This window comes from Garra rufa, chromosome 18 (genome assembly GCF_049309525.1).
Source record: "Garra rufa chromosome 18, GarRuf1.0, whole genome shotgun sequence".
Taxonomy (NCBI): domain Eukaryota; kingdom Metazoa; phylum Chordata; class Actinopteri; order Cypriniformes; family Cyprinidae; genus Garra; species Garra rufa.
Genome location: NC_133378.1, coordinates 19,865,733 through 19,887,883, shown reverse-complemented (window position 1 = coordinate 19,887,883; position 22,151 = coordinate 19,865,733). Strand labels below are relative to the sequence as shown.

Here is a 22,151-nt window from a genome sequence, read left to right as displayed (position 1 = left end):
TTCAAAAGAACAGCATATAGTTGAAAGAGAAATCTTTTGACATTGTAAATGTCTTTTCTGTCATTTTGATTAATTTAATTCATCCTTTCTTATTTCGTCTTCTTTCAGGGAAAAAAACTGACCCCAAACTTTTGAACAGTAGCATATCTGCTGATACAATTTTTTTTTTACTTCTAATATCTACTGATATGGTACATCATAAATGTGCCTACCTTAGTTATTGTTTTAATTTCATCTGTATATTTAATCAGCCAAATGTGTATTATACTATCTTGTTTCTCTGTCCATTTTCACTATCTCTTTCTCTCTACAATTTTCCTGCAAATTCAGCTTACAGGGTTTTTTTTTTGGATTGTTGAAGTAATTTGATTTGAATCCAATGCTAAATTAATTTCCTTGAATAGAACTGAATTGCTCTTGTGCTAATCATAATTCTCAGTCTGGAATCCATGACTTTAAGTGAGAATTTTCTCTCTTTATGTGTTTGCATAGAATTGCTGTGTGCTGGTTCCTTAAATTGTGCTAGACGGGAACAAAGTAAGGTCTTTGTGATATGATCTGTTGTGTTATGCACTTGTGAGTTGTTAGTATTACTTTTTTTTCTGTTAGTATTACTGTTTCCTGAGCAGAACTGCGCCAGGTACATATGCAATCAAAACAAAATTTATTCAGACACCTTTAACATTTCACACATTCTCACCTTGATAGAAAGGTACACATGCCGCTAAAAAGTTTGGGATCAGTAAGACTTGTATGTTTTTTAAAAAAGTCTCTTATGCTTATCAAGGCTGCATTTATTTGATTAAAAATACAGAAAAAACAGTAATATTGCAAAATTGTATTACAATATAAAATAATGGCTTTTATTTTAATACTTTAAAATATAATTTATTCCTTTGATGCAAAGCTGAATTTTCATCAACTCTTAAGTGTCCACGATCCTTCAGCAATCCTTATAATATGCTGATTTATTATTAGAATTATCAATGTTGTAAGCAGTTGTGCTGCCAAATATTTTTTTTGGAACCTATTCTTCTTTTTTTTAGGATTCTTTGATGAAAAACAAGTTCAAAAGAACAGCATTTATTCAAAATATAAATCTTTTCTAACAATGTAAATCTGTTCTGTCACATTTTATTGATTTTACACATCCTTGATGAATAAAAGTATTAATTAATAATAATAATTAATTGATGCCAACCCTTTGAACAGTAGTGTATATTGTTAGAAAACCTTTCTATTTAAATAAATTGTGTTCTTTTTAACCTTTTATTGATCAAAGAATCCTGAAAAAGTATCACAGGTTCCCAAAAATATTAAGCAGCACAATTTTAACATTGATAATAAACCAGCATATTAGAATGATTCTGAAGGATCATGTGACACTGAAGACTGGAGTAATGATGCTGAAAATGTAGCTTTGTGTCACAGGAATAAATTACATTTTAAAATATATTCACACAGAAAACTGTTTTTTTTTAATTGAAATAATATTTCACAATATTACAGATTTTTTCTGTATTTTTGATCAAAAAATACATCTTTAAAAAACATAAAAGTTTTTCCTATTTTGCTATCCTCACTTACACAAATGAACTATAGTGTCCTGCACCCACTAGTAAAAAATATATATTAAAAAAAATATCTGATGTCTGAATAATTTTTAGTTTGACTGTATATGATATTTAAGGTCAGCAGGCATAGAGGAGGTGGGTTGTGGTGCCTACTGGTTTACTGTAACTTTAGAAAGAGCAAGAGTGTTCTCAACGCACATGCATGCATGATGTAGCACTTATTCTTTTGGCCATGTTCTTGCCAATATACACCATCAGTGAGCAGACTTGATGGGATAGTAGAGCATTATATAGACATTTTTTTAAATTTTGAGTGCCCGGTATGGATTGCTGAAGTGCTTGTAAAGCTCCTTACAAGGTTTCCATTGATTCCCTCACGGCTCGACACTGAGTAGGCAAAACACGACACACATTATAGCAGCTGGCCTCATATCATCAGTCAGCCTAATCTAATCATGGCTTTCATTCTGCGTGGCTCCACTGAGGAAAGTGCCTCCATTTCTCAGTGTTGTGTTTTTGACACAGGGTATTTGCAGATTAATTATCGATGAAGTCGTATGCAAGATGATTGCATATTCTTATGGCATTTCCCAGTTCCGTTTGGCCTTGTTCTTAAGGGCTGCATGCAAAATTGATTCAGTGCACAAAGTGAGTTTCAGGGAAGTGAAACATTTGGGGTGCTATGGTTGCAGAGGTATACATTTGTTATGTTAGCTTTTATTACAAAGTGAACTTGTGCGGTCTATTTGATCTTTTAACAAAGCCATTTAGATACAAAATAACACTGCAGTGACACCCACACTCTATTTGTGGAAAAACAGAACAGAATTCTGATAAATGTGACTTTGGACCACAAAACCAGTCATAAGGGTCCATTTTTTGAAAATTGAGATTTATATATCATCTAAACGTTTAATAAATAAAAAACGTTCAATTGTTGTACACTGTAAAAAAAAAAACACAATTTGTTGAGTCAACTTAAAATAATTTGTTATCCTGCTGCCTTAAAATTTTAAGCTAAGTCGAATCAAATAAGTTTATGAAATGTTAAGTTGTACTAAGTGACAACTTGGATATTTGAGTTGACTAAACTAAAAAATGAGTTTGTTAAACTTAACAGCTTTTGTTTGTTACCTGGCTGCCTTAAAATTTTAGGTTGAATCAACTCAAATATCTAAGTTGTCACTTAGAAAAACTTAACATTTCAAGTTGACTGAAATCTAAATTTTAAGGCAGCTGTGTAACAAATTATTTTATGTTGCCTCAACAAATTTAATGTATGGTTTGTTCGAATATTTGGCCAAGAAACAACTATTTGAAAATCTGAAATCTGAAGGTGCAAAAGAATCTAAATATTGAGAAAATCGCCAAATGAAGTTTTTAGTAATGCATATTACTAGTCAAAAATTATGTTTTGATATATTTACAGTAGGAAATGTACAAAATATATTCATGGAACATGATCTTTACTTAATATCCTAATGATTTTTGCCATGAAAGATAATTTTGACCTACTCAATGCATTTTTGGCTATTGCTACAAATATACCTATGCTACTTCCTTACATACCTCTGCTGGCCCAGGGTCACAAATTAACTGCTGTGTTTCTAAATTGAATGTGGAACGCCGTTTGCAACTAATTTGTTTATTCTTGAGTAAATGTGATATTCAGGACTTTTTTTTTTTATTAAAAAATTGTAGAAAGTGATCTTGAAATGACAGGTCTTGGTGGTCAGTCATAGTTTTAGTTATTTTGATGAATGATTAAACAAGACTTTTATTTTCTTTGTCATATTATGCACCAATAAATCATTTTAAATAAGGACCACACCATGCACTAAGAAAATTAATTGGGTCAGTTATGATTTCATCATGAATTTATTATGATCCTGGTTGCAGATCCTTAAAGCAATAGTTTACCCAAAAATGAAAATTATGTCATCATTTACTCAGCCTCTTGTTGTTTTATATATGACTTTCTTTCTTCTGTGGAACACAAAAGGAGAAATTCTTAAGAATAATTATGACGGTTCCCGCGTTTTCACAAAGGACAAAACAGCATGTGGTTTATTCCAAATTTTTGTTTTCCACAGCAAATTGTGTTAGAATGACATGAGGAGGAATACATAATGACCGAATTTTCATTTTTGAGTAACTATCCTTCAAAAGTTGAAGATGTACAACATAGCTTTGTTTTCTCCTACCGGGTGAAGTATCACAAGCATATTTTCTCCTCGCTCTGCTCCCTCCTTGTTGCTCTTTCTCTCTCTTTCTTGCTCTGAAGTGTGTATATGATGTGGTTCTCTCTCTCTCCTGCAGATGGAGGTAGTGAGTACGTTCAAGAGAAGTGGTTCGTTTCAGGGTGCTGTGAGACGTCGATCCTCAGTGCTCAGCCAGCTCCATGACGTAACCAATATTTCTACCCCCACTCATGTAGTTCTCTCCACTGCCAATGCAAGCGCCGCTCCCGGGAGTGAGTTCCCTGCTTTCCCTACCTGTGTCAGACACGACACTCACGCACTCACGAAACATGAAAACGCTTACAAACACACTCACACACGCACACGCACAGAGGATTCCTCCTCACACACAGCAGCACATGCAACACCCCACCGTGTGTGCCGTGGTAATTCTGTTCTGTATCTGAAACCTTCTCTGTAGTTGTCTCTCTGTGATTGAGTGGCTCTTTGCAAGATGGCCTGTCTGGCTTTGACTGATACTCTATGGGCCGCTGTTTGTGTCTCCTCCCCGAGTCCCTCCTCTCCTTCTCTCGATTTCTGTGTGCTGTCTTGCTGTGTCGGGCCTTTTCTCTTGCTGTTGGGTTCTTCTTTGTTGTCTGACAGTGTTGGTTTTGTTTTCAAATCCCTGTTTCTCGATAAGCCATTCTCTGTCTTCTCTCTGTCCAAAATGAAACCTATTACCCACAACAGAATGTGTAAAAAAAAATGTTAGTGTTAAGTGCATGGCACTTTGAATCCAATATATTTTTTAAAGCTGAAGTGGTTGTTTTTGAGCAAATGGGATTGCAAAAATGATGATGCATCAGATTTTATTAACATGAACCATTGGTTGGATAAACAGATAAACAGTCCTGCCTCCAATCCAGTGACACTGGTCAAGACAATTGTTTGCACTTTTTGGACAAATCAACCTCAAAATGACTCATTTATAGTTATCCGTGGATGTGTTTAACCGACACACTTCAGCTTTAAAGTAGCATTGTTATGTAGGGTTTGTTATATACTTTTGGACAATAGAATATCATATTGTATCATATGAAAATACCATATAAGACATGACTTTTATGTAAGTTAAATAATTTAATTAACTTATTAAATTCTTAAATTGCATTTATAATGAATGAATTATTTAATAAACAAATAATTATGTCTGGACATTGCAAGAAAAACCTATATTTAAACCTGAATTTAGTCCAAAAATCCACAGAGAGAATACAGAGAGAACATGGCCCTCACTTATTTTCTGGGAGGCTTCTGTTGTCAAGCGTGGTTTGCTAAAAAGATGAGGTTTTTCAGTAAGCAGAGGTACTCAAAGTGCTGCACTGCTCTGGCTTTTGAGCCTACACAGGGGTAAACCTTCGAGTATAAGCCCTATAAGGTTCTTCTCTCTGTCTCTTTCTCTTTCATTCTCTTTCCCTCTGTTACTTTTTTTTCCAGATATTGCATCTTGTAATTTCCATCATGAGACTGTGTGAAAGCATCCTCTAACATCTCTGTGCTACTGACTCCGTCTCCCTTCCACAGATCCTCATACAGTCTTTTCTCTGTTCCATGGTTCACATGGTTCATGGCTTAAATCTATTTTTACTTGTCTCCTGTTCTCTCCTCTGTAGGCATCTTCTAAACTTCAATCATTTTTCTATCAAACGTAGTACATTAGCATATGTCTAGATATCAGAAAACAAGGGTTCAAAACGAGTTCAGCTCTATTGATAGCATCATTGTCATGCTGTTGAAAATCGAATCAGCTTGTTTGTCAGTTTATAAAAACAAGCAAAGATTAAATATGCTGTCAATTGAGTCAAAAGTTAAAATTCTGTTCTAAAAATACATTTACTAACTCTCACACCATTCCAAACTTGTATGGCTTGCTTTCGTCTGTGGAACATGAAAGAAAATGTTTTGAAGAATGGTCATGCTGCACTTATATACAATGAGAGTGGATGGTAACCAAGTGCTTCATTCAAATCACCATAATAGTATTATACACACTATATTCAAACAGCTTTGAGAGAGGAACAGACCAAGGGTCTAGTTCACCCAAAAATGAAAATTAGGGCATTATTTACTCACCCTCCAGGTATCCTAGGTGTATATGACTTCCTTCTTTCAGACGAATCCAATCAGAGATATATTAAAAATTGTTCTGGCTCCTCCAAGCTTTATAATGGCAGTGGGTGGGTGTTTCTCTTCATCAGTCCAAAACAAGTCCAATAAAATGCATCCATCCATAATAGGGATGTAACGGTATTGTAAATACCGTCGTACCGCGATAGCAATTTTTTTTCGATACTACCGTGGTCTCATGACTCGATAAAACGATAGGTCTTCTGAGAAACGTTTGCTCAGGCGAATGGAGCGAACGGGAGGTAGCGGGAACTACAATTCCCATCAGCCCAGGCGTGGCCGTCATCCTTTGCGGTCTGTTGCCCGCCCCCCTTGAACGTCAAGTTCATTTTATTTTCGATATAACGCCAGATCACAATAGAAGTCATTTAAGGTTATCTTTCCTATAGAACAGGTCTATACATTGTTCTTTTTTTAAACAAACTAAATTGCCTTATGTTATCTTATTTACACGAAGGCATGTCATTTCTGTCTCCACATGGTCGCGCATTTACAATGTCTCTTCCACGAAAACACGCAGGACTCCATTCATAAAAACCAAATCTACTATAGCGCGGAAGGCCACGGAATTCGTTGATTTTTGGATTAATAAATCAAAAGTTGGTCTGTCACTTAATTCAAATCGCGATATGGACTAGTGTCTGTGAAAACAGAAAAGCAAAAAGACCGTTTTAATATGAATCCTGCATGTTCCGTTTGCTTCTGTATGTATGAATTTCATTTGAGAAAACTAGCATCATATCATACTCTACACAGAAACTTCACGGCAACCTGTCAAAATAAAAGTTCGGTTTAACATGAAACAGAACAATATTAGTCTTGTATTACTTTTGTACAGTATAATGTAGGTGTTTATATATTCCTATTTAAATAATTGACATAAAACAATATATAATAAAAAATAAATATTACAACAAGATTAACCACTTAATTGTAGAAAAAAATACTACAATTATTATTTAAACGTTTTAAACTGAATATAATTTTTCTTCCATGTATTGATTTTATCAGTAAACCTCTGTTTGTTTGCCAAAAATTAAAAGGGTTTATTTTTCATTTGATTAAAAATAAATAAATGTTTATGCTTTCATTTGATTATCAGAAAAATTAAAACACATAAGAATTTCTAAAAAAAAATTTTTTTTTAAATTTTTTGTTATTAAAATTGAAAAATTGAAGTTTCTGTTTCAAAGTTTACAGATAGATGGCTAATTTGTATGCCATTGATATGTTCAGTGTGCATGTAAACTGTTTAATAAACACTTCTGGCACTTTTTTCGAGTCTCTTCATTAGTTTTGTTTTTCCTGTAAATGATTCAATAAATACCGTACCGTGCCATTCATACCTAGGTATTACCGTACCGTGAAGTTTTGATACCGTTACATCCCTAATCCATAATAAAACATTGTCTTACATGACTCCAGGGGGTGAATAAAGGTCTCCTGTAGTGAATCAATGCATTTTTGTAAGAAAAATATCCATATTTAAAACGTAATAATCACTTTAATCTAGCTTGCGCAAACTGTTGTTTATTTAGCAAGCAAAGTTTCCTTACTTTGGCAAAGGAAAACCACTCTCCTCTTGATTTATATCGAAATCCTCCCACATTTGTCTTTAGAAATCTTCGTTTTCTACTTCTAATCCATGACCGGTGCTTTGTTTACTTCTCTCTGCTGCGCATCCACATTTGTAATTTCTGAGGAGGGTGAGTAAATAATGGGCTAATTTTCATTTTTGGGTGAACTAACCCTTTAAGTTGTTATACACTGAAAATATTGAAACCAAACAACAAAAACTATATATGAAAAAACCTTGAAAGTCCTTCTGTGGTCACCATTCACTTTCATTGTGTGGAAGTTTGGGCTTGGACATAGCTATAAATATTACCTTTCATGTTGCATCAAAGAAATAAAGTCATACAAGTTTGAAACAAAATGAGGGTGAATAAATGATGACAGAATTGTAATTTAAAGAATAATAATTGCAATTTGGGTGAACAATTTTTTTTTTCAGCTTGTTTTGAACCCAAAACAAAGCTTTAAAGGGATAGTTCTCCCAAAAAAATTCTGTAATTAATTATTTACCCTTATGTCGCCCAAATTCATAAGACCTTCGTTCATCTTCAGAACACAAATTAAGATATTTTTTATCAAATCCAAGAGCTTCCTGACCCTGTATAGACAGCAATGCAACTGATACGTTCAAGGTCAAGAAAGGTGGTTGGAAAATTGTTAAAATAGTCCATGTGACGTCAGTGGTTTAACCTTAATTTTATGAAGTTACGAGAATACTTTTTGTACTCAAACAAAAATAAAATTAATGACTTTATTCAACAATTTTTGGGCCTTGAATGTGGTAGTTGCATTGCTTTCTATGCAGAATCAGAAAGCTCTTGGATTCCATCAAAAAATCATAATTTGTTTTCCAATGATAAACGAAGGTCTTACGAGTTTAGAACGACATGAGAGTGAATAATTAACCAGGGTGAACTGTCCCTTTAAAAAAAATCCTGATAGAACTTTAATAGAGATTTTAAGAATGTGTATTATAAGGTTTCTTTCTGGGAATAGTGTACTAACTACATTTTTATCAATATTTATAGATTTTTTTCCCAGCTGTTTCTCCATCTTTGTGGTATTTTTTTATTTTTATTTCAGGCTAGAAATGTAAATTGAGATTACCATATACCATTGTGGCTGACTGCTCTGTGATGTGCTTCATGTGTATCTGTACATTTTTCCATCACATTTTCACTGTACTGTGCTTATGTGGGTGAAATTTGCCATACGACTCACTCTAGTCTTTGTTCTCAGCCCTATACATATCATTTTTGTTGTTTTTTCACGCTAAATTTTCTTTGGCATAGACTGAAATTTGCTTAAACGTCATGCTGTCTACCTCATGTTAGAAATCAGACTACAGAAACATTTAGTACATGTTAGTGTGCCTAAATGTAGTATTTTTATTCATTTATGATGTATATATTTATACATCATCTGAAAATATCTTTGAAATCATTTCATGCCAGCAATGTAGCTCTTCAGAAAAAAATCATTCATCATTGATCACATCTCTCCAAAAATGTGTTTTTTCCTCACAGCTGTCTCAAACACAAATGTTTGTTTAAAAATATTTGACAGATCCACGGATCAAGTTTGTTTTCATTTTAGGTTTTGTAAGATGGGTGCACATTGTGACCCAGAGGTTGAGAAGAGACGCACTGCTGCCACTGATAGATTCATGTTTATCTCACTCATTTGCTCAAACATTTGCCTTGTACGGTAATGGTCCACTGCTCAACACAGATGCTCCCTATCAGTGAGAGAGTCAGTGGAATAGATTTTCTCAAAGCGACACTAATTTATTAAAGTTTGCCTAGCTTTGATTACAAACATCTGATAAAAATAATCATATTCATAGTCTGTGTCACTGTGTGAATTCTGCCATCAGATTATACAGTGCATTTTGTAAAGTGCATTGCTAAATGCATAATATTGTATCATTTCATAAAGATCACATAGTTCAGTTATATTTAAGATGCAAATATGAGATATGTGAGATAAATCATAAATTATAAAAAAGAGAACTAAAAAAATGTGGAGAAATGTAGATTTAATTTTGAGTTTAATTGCATTAATTGGACAAAATTTTAAATTCACTAAATAGAAAGAATTGCACTGTATAATTTACAGCATTTACAGTCACTTCTAAATATAAATTGTCAAATTTAAAACAGCAGTTAGATGATAATAATAATTCACTCTAATTTTTGACCAGCTTCATTATTTACTCATAAAGAGTGAAAATAGGTCCATGTCCAGCGGTTACCCTTTAACTATCTTTCTAAATGCACTCATACAAATTCAACATGAAGTCATTATTTCATCACTGCTTTGTTAACTACTTCCTCTCCTTTCCTGCATCTTATCACTTTGTCTGCTTCGAGTCTTTCTGTGTAGCTCTATTTTCATTTCAGACATCTTATATTTGACTTATATTTACAAATATTTGTTGAGTAAACAAGTCTTTTTTGGTTTTTGGTTTTAATGATAAAGTTTTTCCATCAAGCTTTTTTTCTTTGAAGGACAGTGTGGGGGAGACAGTGGATAGTAATCTGGCATGCAAACATCCAGAGAGTAAAAAAAAAACTCAAAAAATTCCCAAAAGTGGGCGATATACTCGAACGTTTACCTGTACCCATGCAAAAAAAAAAAAAAGAAAGAAAGAAACTCAAAGAACAAAAATGAAAACAAACAGTTTCTCGAATTCAGATTTGCATGACTTTTTCTCAACAAACAGGCTCTTTGGAAAAACAGATAAGCACTTAACCAAATGCTTGACCGTCCCTTCCTGTTTGTTTGTTTGTTTTGTCTCTTGTAAATTCTTTCTGGTCATTTTAGCTTCTTTTCCTTTGCTGGGTGAGTGTTGAAGTGTGGGTTGGGGTGGGTGGCACCAGCCAGTGGCCACAGCAAAGGATTGCGCTCTCAAATCTCCTTCCTTCTGAATATATACACACGAGAGACGCGTGTGTATATGTGCTCCAGCCGCATTTGAGTTACTCTTACAGCATGAGCCTGACTGCTTACCATCACGCATTCAAGTTTTTGAGTTTGACCTCGACTTTCATTGTTTCTGTTCCTGTGCCACGACTACGAGACAGCTGCACTGGAATGAGCATTTTGCTTTCTGATCGGTTCCCGTGCTCCTTCTTCTTTTCTCTGCATATAGACTGAGGCAGATCTCATCAGCACTCTTCAGCTCTTCTTCTCTGTGTGTCATCTGCACTCGACTGCTCTGCTGCATGCCAAAAGATGCTCGCACTCTCTCTATCTCTCTCTCTCTCTCTCTCTCTCTCACTGAATGTGCTTTTCCACACCTCTCTAAACATCCACGACTGAATCTGTCATCCGAACAGTAATCCAGAATAGTATCCCTTACTGAGATAAAAACTAAATTCAATTCCAGGCCTATGATACTGTACAAAGGTGTGATCCATTTGTGCTGATAAGGTGACTTTTGCAGAAACCAGAGATGCTGTGACCTTGTTTATTGTGCCTGCTCTGTTCTTGTCAGTGTGATAGTGCTTGTTAAGGTCTTCTGTCACAGCGGTTGGTGTCATGTAATCAATGGCTCAGTGCCAGGAAGTGACTAGTCTCAGAGAAGTCATCATCATCCGTCTAGATGATGTCTCTTGAAATTTTATAACTTATCCTCTGGCAGTCAATGTAATCTGAGCCTGTTGAGCAATTTATCACATAGGCCTACTAGAGCAGACTGTAGATCTGCAGATTATCTGTAGATAATTTGCTTGTGTTTCTTCAAATATGCACTTTTACGTCTTAGCAGTTGATTTAAAAACAAAAACGATTCCATCTTTAAATATTATATAATCATAATACATTTTTGTGAAAATTTTAGTTTTGTTTTTAGGGATGTAACATTATCAAAATCTCATGATATGATAATATCTCGATATCGATATGTCAATAAGTCCACGATACGATATTTATTGCGGCATTTAAAAAAAAAAAGACAAATGAAGGCTTAAAAAAATTATTTTTTAAGTTGACTTATTCTATCTAATGCACTTTGAGAGTTCTAAACTAAGAGCTCTAACCGATGTTCTTAACCAAGAAAACTTAAGTCAGAAAAAAAGTACCTGAACTCTAAGGAGGACTCAACTCTCTTTTTATTTTTGATATACTGTCTCAGTATAAATTAAGGTCACACTGGTGTTTTAGGAAACCAAACTAATTAGAATATAATAATAAATAATAACAAGTTTACATTATTGTTATTCCTATGACAGTAATAGCCATATATTGTAAAACAATAAATAAATGAAATGCTAAAAATAAAAAATAAAAAATGAAAATGAATATTTTATTGGTATATTATTTTTGCTTTACACTACAGTAAGGAAATTATAATAGTTATTTCCTAATTTCTATACTTGAAAGACATATTATGAATTTGGACTGTAGTAGAATAACCTGTTTAAACCACTAGCTTTTAGCAATTCATACTGCACTTTTGAGCTTTTATTTTGACGGAAACAGCAGTAAAGATTATATTTTCAAGGAAAACTTAAGTGAAAACAAAAAAGTATCTGACTACAAATCTAGTGTAATGCTGTAATCATCTGCTGTAAAAATAAAGCATAACTGGTGTCCGTTGCGTTCTCAATCGTGCACTAAACTCACAGCACATGCAATAAACAAGTTCACTGCATATACTAGTGTTGTCACGGTACCAAAATTTCAGTATTCGGTACCAATACCAGTGAAAATCCACGGTTCTCGGTACCAGTTTCGGTACCAAAGTAAAACACAATAACATTAATTGAACAACACACTATTTTTTATTAATAAAGTTAAAGAAAAATAAAATGGGCAAAAACCAATGTCATTCATTATACTTATCTAAATTTAGTTTCAGCTTTTTAATAATTAAATAACAACTAAATAAATTACAGGCATTCAAAAAATGTACACAAGCTTCATCCAAAAGTTTGTTTCTGCTGCTTCTAAAAACATCTGTACTGTTGTCTGTTTTAGAGTTTGCTGGGGTGCTTCATGATCTTCCTCAATCTGCAGCTGTAAAAAGAAAATATAATACATTTAAGTAAAGCAGTGGGCTAAGTCTGACCAGATGCGACATTAGATCATTGACACCAGCAAAAATATTAATTTTCAGTAAATAACATACCTCAGCTTTTATAATAAATTTAGATAAGATTACATATATTAAGTTAACTGTCTATCACAGATAGAAACTGCAGTATTGAAAACTCTTTACAATCCGATTTCATTTGTTAGACAACATGACCTTACAAAAAAACAGTAGTTATATGGCAATTCTTCTTCTTAAGGTTAGGCTCATTTCAACATTTACTAATCCATAAAATCATGTTAAACTGTTAAACATGAACAAACATGAATGATCATGTGTTTGTATTGAATAACATTTTGAATTAATGTTGTAAAAATATATTGTTCACTTAAGTTTGTTATAATGCATGAATTTGATCTTATTGTAAAGTATGACAAAACTAAACTGGAGATCAAATGTGTTTTATTTGACTGTACTTTTATTTAATCCAAACTGCATTCATATTTAATAATAAAAAGCTTTATAAACCTGCTAGAGTTATCCAGCCAAGAATAAGAACGTTTTCTGACAGACTGATATTAAGGACATAAACATTGTTAACGATACATTTGTACATTCTTTAACACACATATTTTGGATAAACAGGTCATTTGTGTGTATAAATAGTACATATATCATGTCTTTCTTTTTTCTTTTACCCTAATGAAAATTATGGGAGCGTTAAATAGCTCAAAATTGTTCTAAGGCCCAGCATATTAGCGTTAACCGCTTATGCTAATGATTAACTACATTACAATCCGACATTCAAATTAAAATATGCAATAATGTTCTTAACAGAAGCTCTAAATATGAAATTAAATTGAAACATACCATACTTGAACTCTTTAATTTGATCCTGCAGTCAGCCTTCACTGTGTTTTGTTCAGTTTGATGCGTTTCCTTCTTTTGAGAGAACCTAGACGATCTATGATGTTCGCCTTCTTCAACCGAAAATCAAAAATGTTTGGAGCATGCCTGGCTCTTCCTTGTCAACAAGTGGATTCAGAGCGACCGCATCAGCAGCAGCGCAGAAGAGAGCGCAACTGCGCAGTGCGCACCTTTTAGATAGCGTGTCAAGAACTGGGTCGACCGGATAGTCGGTACCACCGGTACTAAAGAAAACTTGGAACCGTAACATTTTTTAGTACCGACTTGGTACCGAAGTACCGGGACTTTTGACAACACTAGCATATACTGTGAACTGAGCCATTCTGAGGTGCGGAAAACACCAGATCACGAGCTTATCGCCTAAATAAAGTACGCGCTTCGCTTTAAAACACGCAGCAAAAACAGACTTGATGAAGGGATTAAACCGCCTTGTGCTTTTGGTTTTAGTTCGTTTGACCAATACTGTGGCAGAACATAATGGCCCAAAACACAACTTTAAAGAACTTTTATGTTAGAATAAGAAGTAAAAATTTAGTTTTAAACTACACTATTTCCTCTGAAGACCTATTGTTTCATACCGTTATGTGACCACGATGATAACTAGACAGTTTTGCTTTCGCAATATAAAATTATATAATTTTGATAATACAGTTACATCCCTATAGTGTTTTTTTACACTAATTACTATTCCATGTTTGTGCCATAATTTGACTGTAAAAAAGAAGAATGTCGCTTGTGAGAAGAAAATTTTTATTATGCAATATTTGTTATCAAGCTGTAATTTTGTCAACTTATCCTAATAAAATACTAAATTATTATTTAGTTTAGGATACATAAAATCCTAGCTATGAAATTACAGATTGAAATTAAAATAGTAAGAGAACTGGCCATTTTTTTATACAATGTCATTTTCAACACAGAATTTTATTAGAAAAAAACGTGGTGGAAATGTTCATGCATTTCCCAAATTAATGAGAAAGTGTCTTTCTTGTATGAATTATTTACAGTATATATGTTGTTGAACATTGTAATTAGTACAACTGAAGTTAAATTATACTAGTGAGAATTGAATAAGTAGTAATCGTAATATATGTATATATTTAAGAAATATATGTATATATTTAAGAAATACTGAAATGAGTGAGTGAGTGAGTGTGTGTGTGTGTGTGTGTGTGTGTATATATATATATATATATATATATATATATATATGATTTATATTATACATAAATATAAATATTAGGGGTGCGACGGTAAATCGGTTTGTGGATTGATTCTGTGATTTAATCGAATGCATAGCGATTCTCTGTTATCGATTCTGAGCTTAGTTTTTAACAGCAGATGGCATTTCGTGCTTTAGAAACAGCCACACTCTGCTTGAATCGAATCAATTAATCGTTGCACCCCTGTTAAATAAATATTTTATCTATTTCTTAAATATATACATACATGTGTGTGTATTTATATACACATATATACACACATGTAATTAAAAACTTTTATTTTGGATGCGATTAATCACAATTAATCGATTTGATTAATATTTTTTTTTCTGAAAGTGCCCCCCATAATTGAAGAAACACATATGTTTTATATAACTAGTAATTTTATTATATGAAATTTCTATTTCCAGTAAATCATAATAGTAGAATGCAAATTGGAATAGAACTCATTTTGCTGATCAGGGAGATAAATCCATAGATGAGATTACAGATCCTTTGATTTAACACCTCAGCTACAGTATATCTTCCCAGTTGATGACCTATTTTCACTCATTGGCATTAACTGACATCATTGGCTGATGTCCTCATGATGCATGTTGTCTCCATGGCTTCTGTTATCACAATCACATTACTAGAGTGCCATTGCTTCATTGTTACTACACTCCTGAATGCTGCTTGTACAATCAAGCTCCTCCAAGAACAGCATAGTGCATCACTGTGGCTCCATCCCAACGGCCGGTCCCCCAGTCATGCACCTGTCTATTCATGACATCCCCTTTGCTTAGCACTGTGTTGCAGATTCTTACCCACTGTTTCTTCCATTGGCTGTGTGTCTATGTGTGTATCAAGACATTCCCTTTTATGTTTCTCTTTTTTCCTCTGTGTCACTACCTCAGTTTTCACCACTAATAAGTCGATATACACACATGGCATATTGACTTTTTGTTTGGTAATTTGTGCTTCCATTTGTCTCTTTTTTTTTGTTTGAGGCCTGGTCTGTGTTCTGTTTTGAGCTTATGAGAATGTTCATCACCTTTAATTTTGATTGAAAACCGTGAACTGACAGCTTGGGTCCATTTCCTGTGTCTTAGATTTGGTTTTATTTTGTTTGTCATCTGTCTTTCTTTGAGAAACTCTTAAGATCTGGTTGTGCAGCTTTAGTATATAAAGCCTTTGTTTATTTAGAATCTAAATGCTAAATGTGCATTGTGTAATTTCTGCAGCATAAAACCTAAAACAGAATTCCAAACTGTTTGTTTGATCAGCCCTTCATAATGATCAGGGGCATCATGCACTAATGGATGACCAAGGGAGAGACAATTATTAGTATTAGAAACTAGAATGTGTAGTGTAATGTGTAAAACTGAAGCATACTTTGGGTTTAAGCGTTCACATTTAAACTGAAGCATACATTGGGTTTAAGCATTCACATTAAAACAGAAGCATACTTTGTGTTTAAGCGTTCACATTAAAACTGAAGCATACTTTGGGTTTAAGCATTCACATTAAAACTGAAGCATACTTTGGGTTTAAGCGTTCACATTAAAACTGAAGCATACTTTAGGTTTAAGCGTTCACATTAAAACTGAAGCATACCTTGGGTTAAAGCGTTCACATTAAAACTGAAGCATACTTTGGGTTTAAGAGTTCACATTAAAACTGAAGCATACTTCGGGTTTAAGAGTTCACATTAAAACTGAAGCATACTTTGTGTTTAAGTGTTCACATTAAAACTGAAGCATACTTTAGGTTTAAGCGTTCACATTAAAACTGAAGCATACTTTGGGTTTAAGAGTTCACATTAAAACTGAAGCATACTTTGGTCTTAAGTGTTTACATAATAAACCGAAGCATATTTAGGGCTTAAGGATTTGCATCAAAACTGAAACATACTTTGGGTTTAAGCATTCACATTAAAACTAAAGCAATTAAAACTTTTTTTGCAATTCTGTTTTTTTTTTTGTGACTAGAAATTACACATTGCACCTTTAAGTACCAAAATAAAGTTTTTACTGTGCCTACCCTAGTAAAAAAAGACAAACAGATTCAGTTAGTGCACAATTTTGCAGCAACCTGATCTTGAGCTGTCTGTGCATTGTAAGGCATGTTCAGAACAGGTTCTACTGTGTTTGAGGTCTTTTCTAATACACATGTACTGAGAGAACTCTTTGCTCCCACCCTCTGTCTCCCTGTCCTCACTTCTCCCACTCTGTTTTCTCTCTGTCCTCCTCTGTGCTTCGCCCCCCTGTTACCGTGTAGATGCGGGTGGTGAAAGCGTTCCGTAGCTCCCTTTATGACGGAATCGAGAAACCCGCGTCCAGGAATTCCATCCACAACTTCATGGCGCACCCCGAGTTTCTCATCAACGACTTCATCCACAACATCCCGCTGATCGACGACACCGACATTGACGAAGAATCGGAGTGGTCGAGGCACAACCAACACTTGCATCCGGCCTTCCGAAAGCCCCCTCCTCCTCCGGTCCAGCATCCGCAGCGTTCCCGCCCACCGCCCCGCCCGTACCGCCAGTACAGCCTCCCCACCACGCCTAACCGCAACAACAACGCCATCGAGAGCGCCGCCTACCACCCGAACCTCCCCACAGGCCCAGACGGCCACTGGACAACCCCCTCTCGACAGCTGTTCCCCCTCCTTGCCCTGGAGACCTCTCTATGACTGACCGCGCTCCAGAGGACGAGGCCCTAAGAACTTTGAGGATGCGGACCTGTGCGGGTCAGGCTGGTGGGGGAGGCTCCTACGGACTCGTTGTAGGCGTTTGAGCCCCAACACCAAGACAGTGTCATCCCATTACAATCATTCGCCCACTACCACCATCCACCGGAAGCACTATCACTCCTCATGTCTCAACAACAGCCCCACAGACACCTCTCCTCTCCCCGTGTGGAGAGGAGGCCAGTCTGCTGCGTGTCTGGGTTCCTTTGGACGGACCTGAGAAGGTGAGGAATCCAGACCCGATGGATTTTAGCGGCTCTTTAGTGCTGGTGACTATTGACTTCTCAGAATGCAAAGGAATATGTTCCCTACGGGTGGAGTAGGGGTCCATTCACTTTACTTTTTATCGGTGTTACTAAACTCAATATTATTATTATCATGTTTGACTTATTATCATGTTTACTATCGCCACCGTCATCCTGAGTGCTCGGATTATCATTGCGATATCACAGACTTTATTACTCTGAGTAATGCTTTATGGATTAGCTTTAAAACATTTTATTTACTTATTTATTATTTATTTATTCATTTATTTATTGTGATCACCAAGATTTTTTGTTTTCATTTTCACTTTGTCTATCTCTCTCTCTATGTGTCCGTGTGTGTGTTGTGTCTGTCCTAAGAGCATAAAAAAGCAAGAAAAAAGAACTACTAACAAAGCAAAGATAATATTAATTTGAAGCTTAGACTAATTCAATTATAATGCGTCTGCTGATAACAAAAAGAAGACAAAACGTCGCCGCACTATTGTTTTACAGCATTTTATGTAAAAAGAAAAAAACATTCTATTATTTGAGGGCAATTTGTAGCTTCACTCTAAGTGAGAGTAAGCAAAAATCATGACATCTTAAACATTTACACAACATGTTCATGTTTAAAACACGCTACAGGGTAGAGGATTTGGGCAATCCCATCACAGCAATTCAACGGTCGTGGGTGGGATTTCGGTGGGTTTCATCTCAGCAATGGCAATCAGCCTTACGACAATGAAAATGGCCTTGTTAATATGTCTTACCTTGTTCAAAGTAGCTGAAATTGGCTTGAAGGATTTCAGTGGGTTTGCCCAGACTCAACATTTAATGGTGTCTTATATTTCTTTCACATAAAAGCCATTGAAATTCATGTTGTGCAGATGACACCAACAAATGCATCAACCCTTTAAACATGCTCAAATACTTCTATTCGCTCAGTACATGCATATCTGCTGGCCCTTTAAATACATTCGCACTCACACTTGCTTTCCTCATGTGTGTGGAATATTTATCAGATTGTGAATATCTGCAGACTGTGGTCACCAGGGTAGGGAATTCATCTTATACTGCCACACATTAGTTGAAAAATATCAAAGATGCTAAAGATGGACAATCCATGAGGGTATCATTACTTTTGCACAATATCAAGGTTCACTGTTATCTGGTGGACTTTGATAGACACTGTCTGGCTATCGGTCCATACATAGACAACATGTTTGCACAGATCAGTAATCCCTATTATATATGTAAAGACATGCATGATTCTCCATGTCAGATGATAGTGTGTTTGATTCAGTTACATTCCACTGATCCGTCGTACCATCCGGGGTTACCTCCTTCGACACCCTATAATCTTCTGGAACGGTACCATTGCGATCATACTGCTACATTCGATGCATTGCAACCTAATACAATCATTTTGAGGGAATGAGACCGGCACTTATGCAACAGACTGCCCTGCCCACAGCTCTGTGAAATACGCTTCACGACATGTACATATGGATCTCGAAAAAAAAAACCTTTATCTGTATAGAATACTTTTCTAGATTGTCCAGTTCAAAGAAACTGGCAAATATCGAAAGCAGACAATGCAAGCATGAGCGTCACTAGATCATGTCATTGCATTGGTCAGTCGTGTCTTTGCGGAGCATGTTGATATCATATCGCTCGCTTTACACCGTCATTGTTTGACTTCACTTTCGTCTGTCGATGCTTCACTGTGGCTCTTAAGCGGTTGGTGGACACACATTTCTCCTCCCAGCGCATATGTGCTGTCTTTAATGTGCTAGAGTCCATGCTGATGTTCTCCTCCTGATACTCTGCCCTGTCTGTGGCGTGGAGCCTGGAGGTGACTGACTACTTGTTAAATGCCAACAGACGCGTTGCTTAAAATGGGTTGACTCGTTCTACGGCTAGCAGAAAACCCTTTGTTGTTGGATCTTAAAATGAAAACCCATTTTTAAAGGAATATTCCGGGTTCAATCCCTGCTTTTCTTCCCTGCTTACAATGGAAGTGAATGGGCCAATTCTTAAACATTGAAATACTCATTGTTTCAATAGTGTAGCTGCAAGATGTAAATGTCAACATGAATTTAGTGTGGGGGAAAAAAACTTGCTAATCTTTTCTGCGTAAAATTAAATCCAAATAGACATCTTCTTCCATAACAATGCAACAGCAAATACCATAAAACCCTAAAATGATTGTAAAAATGATTGTTCAAACAGCTTCCCAGCTCAAATAATACACATTTTAACAACAGAATTCATGTAAGTGCAATTTTTATGATTATAACAGTTTTGCTTTTAAATCATTCAAAAACCACTTCATTTCATTGTGAGTGCCTCGTCGCAACCTCAATATTTCAACCTCATCAATAATATTATTAATAGAGGGTTTGCACTTACATGACGGTTTGATCAGGTATCTAGATGTGTGGCCATATTCACTGTGAAAAAAAATGTTTTAAGAAGTAGTTTCAACAGTAATTTGTTGCCCTGCTGACTTAAATTTTTTTAGTTTAGTCAACTTGAAATTTCAAGTTACTTAATGTTAATTTAAGTGACAACTAGAATATTTTAGTTGACTAAATATTCAAAACAACTTAAATTATTTTAAGTTGAAATTGGATTGTGCGGTTAATGTACTGCTGAATACATTATCTAATTTCTGCTGTCTAAACCACGGAAAAAACGTGTGGAAGCTGCTAAATCATATAGAGAGGGACTTAGTAAGCAGAAAGGGCACAATATTTTGACAAACTAAAGTTAATAGGTGGTAAAGATATGTACAAGCAGTATTAATTAAGATATTAGCCTAAAATTTCACCTCCCTGACCGGAAATGATAATAAACATGAATGTTGTCAAGATTCTTGCCCCGGAAATCCTGGTTCAGTTTAGCCAACCACAAACGAATTTGGTTCATCAGACAGTTTTTTGCTCTCTTTTCCTTTATTTGTCATAACTTTTGGCAGTCTATAGTACTCCAAAAGTTTTCCAGGTCTGACCAATTAGTGAAGTCCAAAACATGACAATAATTGACCATTTTCAGCAGCAATAATCAGCAAAATATGCAAGTTTTGTTCGGTTCAGTGGCATTGTCTACGTTTAGTGCCGCCAATATGGCCGATTGATGACGTCATGAAAACACTATAATCAGTGATACTACACTGGATGTGGCGTGACAGGACAAATCCCCACAGTAAACTTCTATTTTAACGTACTAACACAAAGTTAAAATGATTTGCAACGGTCGCTTTGTCGCATCCACTTGAATTGAACCCGGAATATTTGTTCAAGCAAAACGGTGTTATATCTGCGTTAGTGTGTCCGGCCTTTCGCTGGGTTTGATCGGGCTCAGACAGTTCCGGTGGAGTCTCTAGTGTGGAGAGCGCTGGCAGGTCTCACAGACCGAACCCATTTAAAGGCCCAGACACAATCAGCAGGCTAAAGTGGTGGTCAGGGAGGATAGGTGAGTGAACCTGCTATACCATAATAAAGAAACATTTCCTAACCTTATCTTATCCTCAGCAAAGCTTAACTACCAAAATAGGCCTCAAGCTATGCTCGTCTCTGAATAATTTTTAAATCTAACTATATCTAAGACGTATACCCCAATCATTGAACTCTCCAGACAGTGATGATATATATTACAGTGGCATATGTATGGTATCCCTCCTCTCCACCACAACAGACAGCCACTTTATCGAGACTCCCGATAGAGTGACAAATATATATGCGCATATATATATTAAAAAAAGAGAAAACAGATAATCCAAAACTCCATCGTCTGCCTTCGTTTTGTTCCATTCTGTTGTAGAAAAATCACGCAAGGTAAGGTGAAAAAAAATGTAATGTGAAAAAGAGTAAATAATATACTATATTTAATATAAAAGTTATAAATTATTGTACAACTGCACCATCACTGTACATTTTGCCAAAATGTGCACATGTGCATCTTTTGTTTACGATTTAAGCACATTTTTTTGTTTTACTCTATTGTCTCTTCCTCTTTCTTTCTCCTTAGCTTTTTTGTAAAGAATTAAAATTGAACAGCTTGTACATTATTATGATTATTATTATTATGACTATTATTATGATTATTATTATTGTCTTTTTCCATCAGTGCTCTTTTAACTGATGGAAAAAACAGTTGCACATTCTCCTGAACATACACTTACTGCTCTACAATGGAAAAAAAAAGACAAAAAAAGAGAAAAAAAAATTAAACTATTAAATATATTAATAATTACCTGCCTGTTACTTAAGAGAAAAAAAGTATCTATCTATGATGAAAGAACACAGCTGTATACTGTAGACTAAACTGTATGGAAATCTAAGAATTTAATGGGAAAATAAGTCAACACTTTTTGTCTGTATAAAAAAATCAAATCAAAGTATTCTACAATAATAACTTTGACCAGTGTCTGTGGTTGTGTTTCATTGTGTGCCTGTGATTATTTC

At 35.1% G+C, this 22,151-nt stretch overlaps 1 protein-coding gene across 1 annotated transcript in view; it reads left to right on the top strand.

Moving 5' to 3' along the window:
• Positions 1–22,115, top strand: part of atp2b3b (ATPase plasma membrane Ca2+ transporting 3b) — an 89,116-nt gene extending 67,001 nt beyond the window's left edge. Inside the window, exon 19 of the mRNA XM_073822667.1 lies at positions 16,964–22,115. Within this exon, the coding sequence (XP_073678768.1) occupies positions 16,964–17,380 (417 nt within the window). The 3' untranslated portion in view covers positions 17,381–22,115. The remainder of the gene's footprint in view (positions 1–16,963) is intronic.
• Positions 22,116–22,151: the final 36 nt, after the last annotated feature.